Here is a 7342-nt window from a genome sequence, read left to right on the forward strand (position 1 = left end):
AATGTTGGTGAGTACATGTATTCAATGTGGTCTGAGGTGTTTTAGGTGAATGTTACTTATATTGTCCAGACCACAAAGGGATGAGTGCTTGAGATTATGTTTCATCTGGATGCATAGTTTGGGTCTGTGGGTGAGTCTTACACCTGGATGATGCATCAGTTGTCAGTCAGGGTGAGGGATCAGAGGCTTGTCTGTGCAATGCAAAGTTGTTTGTTGTTTGTTTGTGGGTATAATGGCTGTTGTGGCATTTGCTGTGTGAAAGCATGTTGTGTTGCTCTTGGAGAGTGCAATACTATTGAATGTCTAGTACAATTTTTGTGCATTTGTTTCTTGTTTGAGCTGGCAAAGGTTTATCAATTTTTTTTTTCATCTATCTTATTGTTGATTATGGTGTTAAGTGTATTTGGTCTGTTACATTTTGAGGGTTAGGTGTGGGGGTGGCATGTTTGAGTGTGCTGCAGTGTCTGATGAGGCCTTGAATTTCTGGTGTGAAAATTGGGTTGTGTGACTTTCTGTTGCCTATGGGGATGTATTTCTTGTTTGGGTTCTGTATGGTTTTACAAAGATTTTACAAAGGCGGAGCATGCCGACAGGAGACCTTTTGATCCATATCTAGGTCGGATGCGAAAAAAAAAATCATATTAATAATAAAACAATAAATAAAAACTATAATAATGTAAATAACAAATAAATGCATAGGTATAGTTAAATAATAAACAAACAGGTAAATAGTAAATAATAATAAATTGACATATAACTAATAATAAATGAAAATCAGACAGACAAAACAAAAGCAAATAATATAAGATAAATTATAATCATTACAGCATCTTACTTAGGTATTTATCTAACTGATTCTTAAAGCTTCGAACTGAACTACATTGCACTACCTGTGCAGGAAGTTTATTCCATTCATTTACTACACGGTTGGCAAAGTTGTTTCTACCTACTTCCAAATTGAATCTATTTCCGGATAGTTTGAGACCATTGTTTCTTGTCTGATTCTCATTCAATGTGAAAATTTTGTCACTTTTGATGTTGTCAATTCCCTTTAAAATCTTAAAGACCTGTATCAAGTCACCTCTGAGTCTACGCTTTTTTAGGGAAAACAGATTCATGTGTTTTTGTCGATTTTCGTATGATTTATTTTTTATATTTGGAATCAGTTTTTGGGCTCGCCGTTGTACTTTTTCCAGTCTGTCAATGTCTTTAATGAGATTCGGTGACCATACAGAAACAGCATATTCCAAATGTGGACGAACTAACGATTTATATAGCTTGTTAATGAGTGATGGACTTTTGAAATCAAAAGGTATGCACATTAGTGTCTATGTTTGTGGTTGGTGTACTGTTCAGTGTCTCGCAGTGTTCTGTCTCTTTAGTGAAAGCTTCCCAGCTTGCTCTTTTATAATTAGTGGTATGCATGTGGGCAACTGGTGTGTATCGTGTTTTACTGGTAATGATGACTGGATGGTGGTTGAGTCCAAAGGCGCCGTCTACCTTTCAAGATGCTGGGGTTGAACAGAGGGGGCAGAAAGTGATGTCAAGAGAGGAGGGGTGTAGAGGGTTTGATGGGGGAATAAATATGTGATTATGGATGCTGTTCGTGATAATGACCAACGACTTGGCATTGAAGTCACCACCTAGGATAAAGTTGGAGATTGTGATGAGTTGGTTGAGCATAGGCCTGAAGTTGTTGGGTACTGTGTGGGGTGTTAACTATCTTGATTTTGGATTTGTTACCTGTTCAGATTTGGATTGATTGGGTTTTGGCGGTGCTGTCGGTGGGAGGCATGAGGGCTTTGGTGGTGGCACTTGTGTTCACAAAGCAGATGGATTGGACTAGGGTGACGAGTCCACCGCTGTTACCGTCAGTCCGGTCTTGTCTGATGGTGGTGAAATTATGAAATGAGGGCAATTTTTGTGAGTGTCAGAGTTTTGCTTCTTGTATGATGGCAACATATATATTGAGAAAGTGTTTAGGTTCATGATTTTTCGTACTGACTCCATCAATGCTTAATTGTAGGGTGTTGATACTATATGTTCTGTACATGTTGAAGGGTGCTGCATAGGGTTGGGTATGGGTAAGTGAGGATTAGGATTAGGGTTGGGATACGGAGGGGGTGTGGATGGGGATGTGGGTGAGTATGCAGGCTGAGGGTGGGGAGGTGAGGGTGAGGTCAGATGTAGCTAAGGGGAAGAGGTCCAGGTGTTTGTGTAGTGTTTTATGTCAGCAAGTGAGGTGGGGCCAGTTATTGCATAAATTTAACTGAACTGATCCCTTTGTCTGATAGCTTGAGGTGATGGGTTTGGAGCATGTTGGACATGCGTAATTTTTGGTGGGTCCAGGGTTGCTCTCTACATCTCTGGCTAATAGGTGAAGAAGGATGATCACTATAGAATTACCCCTCGGTGTTGATAAAACGTTAATGTGTACTTCTGGGTAAGGGTTGTGGTATTTGCCCCCTGGGGGGACCAAAACTGCTCCCTGGGATTCATGCCATCCGGAAGGGTGGCAAGGGCTTCTTGTGATGGTTTGGCCCCCAACTCTTTTCATGCTGGGTTGGGAGGTTGTCCTATGAAGTATACACTGCCACACCAGGACTGGAAAAAGTTGTATCTCCCTTTGGATTGGCTATGAACTCTGATATTCTACAGTGTCATATTTGATAACAATGTGTTATTAGGAAAACATTGTAACCTGCCAAATGTTTGTGGATGAAATACCACATAAAATGTTCTTAATTGTAAGGGGCTGTGTGAATTAAACTGACCACAAAAGTGCCAGTCATGTCTAGTTTCCCAAGTTGTGTTTGGAGGAGGGGTGAGCACATTCCTTTCTGAGGAAGTTGCTCCTTATGTTAAGGAGACTGTAGTGGGGTGGTAGCTGAAATTCAATGTTTAGGTTGGGAAGTTGTTCTAGTGTTTTGTTCCTCTTTGTTCAGCTGCTAGTGTGCCTAGCCAAATTGGGTGGTGTGTGTTCATGTCACCTATTTGTATGAAATTTCTAAGTTGAAAGGTTGGATTTGAGGGATGTAAATGCCAGGGGGCTGATGGGGTGGGTGGTATAGAGCTATCAGTGATATTGTAATTTTTCTTTATTTGATTTGGAATTGTGATTATTTCTATTGTGAGGTTTGAAAGTGATTTTTTTCCCTGGTGAAGGGTTTTGCTGTTACATATTACTGTTATGAATCCACCTTTATGTTAAGTTTTGTCTTTCCTGACAGTTGCATATGTGGTGAATGTTAGAGTTACAAGTACTACTATTACTACCAGTAATAATAACAATAATAACAATGACAATAACAAATATAATATGAGTTATACATCATATACTTATTCATGATTTTATCATGCATGGATCACCACACCACTACTGTCAATGCTCTTCCCTGTAAAACCTGAATCATACATTCTCTTGAGAAGGGTTTCACATAATGGGGCATCGTACACCATACAACATCACTCTTGTGAAAAAGATACAATACATAGATCACATTAGACAGATTTCTCTTCTGTGTGGGTCATCATGTGACATTTAAGATCTTTCTTTCTTAAGAAAGAAGCATCACATAGGTCACACTTGAAAGGCTGCTCACCTGTATGGGTTGTCATATGATATCTGAGATGACTCTTTCGTGAGAAAGCTGCAATGCACAGATCACACTGGAAAGGTTTCTCTCCAGTGTGGGTCATCATGTGAGATTTGAGAGCACCCTTATGTGATAAAATTGTATCACACAAGTCACACTGGAATGGCTTCTCTCCAGTGTGACTCATCATGTGAATTTTTAGATGACTCTTTCGTGAGAAAGTTGCATCACAGTGTTCACAAGGAAAAAGTTTCTCTTTTGTGTGGGTCATCATATGCCGTTTGGCACTATTCAATCGCGGAAAAGTAGCATTACACAGGTCACATTGGAAAGGCTTCATTCTAGTGTGGGTCACCATGTGACATTGGAGATGGCTATTTTGTGAAAATGATGCACTACACAGGTGACACTGGAAAGGCTTGTTTCCAGTGTGGGTCATCATATGACGTTTCAGTACTCCCTTTCGTGTGAAAGCTGCATCACACATGTCACAACGGAAAGGCTTTTCTCCAGTGTGGGTCATCACATGATATTTGAGAGCATCCCTTTTAGAGTAAGCTGCATCGCACAGGTCACATTGAAAAGGTTTTTCTCCTGTGTGGATAACCATATGCTTTTTCATATCACTCTTTTGAAAAAAAGCAGAACTGCACAGATGACACTGAAAAGGCTTCTCTCCAGTGTGGGTGATCATGTGATTTTTTAGACTAGTCTTTCTTGTGAAAGCTGAATCACACAGTTGACACTGGAAAGATTTCCCTCCTGTATGTGTCCTTATATGTTTCTTGAGACTAGTCTTCAGTAAGAAAGCTGCATCACAGAAGCCACAAGGGAAAGGCTTCTCTCTTGTGTGGGTTTCCTCATGACGCTTAAGATTACCCTTTCGTGAGAAAGCTGCATCACAAAAGTTACAATGGAAAGGCTTCTCTCCTGTGTGGGTCATCATATGCATTTTGACATCAAACCTTCGTGAGAAGGTTGCATCACAAATGTCACACTGGAAAGGCTTCTCTCCTGTAATGGTCATTATATGACTTTTGATATCCAATTGTTCTGAGAAAGTTACATCACACAACTCAATTGGGAAAGGCTTTTCTTCTGCATGAGTCATCATGTGGAATTGATCTTCCTTGTGAGGCACCAACATATGATTCACATCAAACTGAATTCCCTCCATTTTTTTTTATCAAGTCTATGGACCCTATGAATAGTTATTCTACAGAAACATTGATGGTTATCTTCATTCTGTCAAAGAGAGAAAAAAAGACAATTCACTTGTGTGAAATTATAAGAGTGACACAGAGGTTTTAAGAACATGTAACAAGAATGTAGACTTCATATACAGATCATCTTGTACCTAAATGGTTGCTTTGTACACACAATCACTATATACCAAGAGCTTTTTTCCCCCTTATAAGGGAGGTAGCTAAGTCAGAGGTACATACCTATTCCCACCCATTTCACTTCCCTCCACCACCCTTTCCACACCTCCCATTTCAGCTCCTCCTGGATGACGGGTCATCCCTGCACCCACCAACTGCCTTGGGTTGAACACAATGCAGCAAGATGCAGTACATCCACAATAAGGCTGCTTCGCTTAATTGGCAAACCCCCTCCCCGTCCCCTCATACAGAAAAAGAGAAGACGGGGAGAAATCCCTTAGAGCTGTGTCAAAATATCATTCACACATAAGCATCCCCTACCCTCCCTTCCTTGCATAACAGTATCATTCATACAGTCATTCTCCACTCCTCCCAATCTCCTGCCTTCTCCCTTCCTTGCTCAACAGCCATTCCCCTTTTGTTCAACACCCCCTTCACCCCATCCATCTCATCTTTTGTCATCCCCTCAAGTTCACTCCTCCCAAACTTCTTTTACTCATTCTTTCAATGTGTCCAAACCATCATAATAATCTTTCATCGGCCCTATCTGCCATCTCCTTTTCCACTCCCACTCTCCTCCTCACCTTGTTTCTCACTCTATCCAACCTTGTAACCCCTACCATAGTTCTTGGACATTTCACCTCAAATACATTTAAACTTTTCCTCTCCACCTCTCTTAAATACCAAGCCTCTGGCCCATACAATACTGTTGACACAAGCACCCTTTCACACAATCTCCTCTTTGCATCCATTCCCAGTTGCATATTTCTCATAACACTTTTCAATCCCCCAAGGCATTTACTTACCTCTCTCAATCTACGATCTACCTCTACTCTCCCCTTTCCTGCCACATGTGACTCCAATTATCTATCACTATCCACTTCCTCCAGCTTTTCTTGCCTCAAACTCACTGCTATCCTCTACCCTTGTACATCTCATCACCTTGCTTTTACCCACATTTAACTTAAATTTTCTCCCATCTCATACCTTCTTGAACTCCGTCACTAACTACTTTAATCCCTCCGACTCTCACATGCGCAGTATCATCAGTAAACAACAACTGGTTCACCTCCCACTTCTTTCCATTTTCTTTAACAATCTCCAGTCCCCTGCCTTGCCCTCGCCTTTACCTCCTGCACTACTCTGTCCATGTACACATTGAACAGCCATGGCAACATAACACAGCCCTGATGTAGTCCCACCTTTAACTCAAACCACTCACCCTCTTCATTTCTAACATAGGCTCTACTACTCTTGTAAAAACTCTTGACTGTCCTTAATAGCTTTTCCCCAACCCCATATATCTGCAAAACCTGCCACAGTGCCTTTCTGTCTACCCTAACATAAGCCTTTCCCAAATCCATAAAGGCTTAAAAAACATCCTTACCTTTTCTCAAAGCTTTCTCACATATCTGCCTTACCTAAAAAATCTGATCCATGCAACCCCTACCTTTCCTAAACCCACACTGTTCCTCACCAATTACTCCCTCTGTTCCTCTTCTAATCCTCTCAATGAAAACCTTCCCATAAGCCTTCCCAACTACACTTAAACTGATCCCTCAGAAACTATAACACTTACATTTGTCCTCTTTTCCATTGTCAAGTGGAACTATATAGGCACTCCTCCTGCATTCTACCCTCACCAGCTACTCCATTATTACTGTATCTCCCTTCTTCAGACACTCCATCTAATCCAGGTGTTTTACCTGTTCTTATCCTTTTCAGAGCTACTTAGACCATCTTTTTTTATTTCTCATCCATTTTCCTCTCCCATCACCATAATTTTCTTAGCACCTACTGCTACTACCAATACCTCCCTATCCTCCTCCACATTCAACAGCTCTGAAATACTCTGCCTATCTTCCCCTTTTCCATCAAGATCTGTCCTTCTGCACCTCTTACCTTTTCTTCTCTACTGACTCGCCTCCCCTTCCTATTCTCATTTCCTTCCAAAACATCTTTTTATTGCTTTCAAAATTTTCAGTCATACTCCTCCCCCATTTTACATCTGCTCTCCTTTATCTTTTGTTTTGTTTCTCTTCTTTTTCCTTTATACTTCTCATATTTTTCTCTCATCCTACTTTGTAACAATTCCTAGAATGCTCACTTCTTTTCTTCTACTACCTACTACACTTCATCCCACCACTCACTACCCTTCCTTCTATTCCCTCTGATCCTTCTTGTTCTACATATAATCTTTGCACACCTTGTCACTTCCTCCTTTAATCATCCCCATTCCTCTTCCACACCAACTTCCACTATGTCCTTCACCACCTCCCACACTTCTCTCAACTTCTCCTTGTACTCCTGCTTGTAAGCTGTTAAACACCAAACAACATTTATGTTTATAATTGTTATGATTAT

At 40.7% G+C, this 7342-nt stretch overlaps 1 protein-coding gene across 1 annotated transcript in view; it reads right to left on the reverse strand.

Moving 5' to 3' along the window:
- Positions 1–1187: 1187 nt before the first annotated feature.
- Positions 1188–7342, reverse strand: part of LOC143029807 (uncharacterized) — a 17321-nt gene continuing 11166 nt past the window's right edge. The window contains exon 2 of the mRNA XM_076192831.1: positions 1188–4841. Within this exon, the coding sequence (XP_076048946.1) occupies positions 3502–4773 (1272 nt within the window). The 5' untranslated portion in view covers positions 4774–4841 and the 3' untranslated portion in view covers positions 1188–3501. The remainder of the gene's footprint in view (positions 4842–7342) is intronic.

The sequence above is a fragment of the Oratosquilla oratoria genome, chromosome 11, assembly GCF_046742065.1.
Source record: "Oratosquilla oratoria isolate Oo_2021 chromosome 11, ASM4674206v1, whole genome shotgun sequence".
Lineage (NCBI taxonomy): Eukaryota > Metazoa > Arthropoda > Malacostraca > Stomatopoda > Squillidae > Oratosquilla > Oratosquilla oratoria.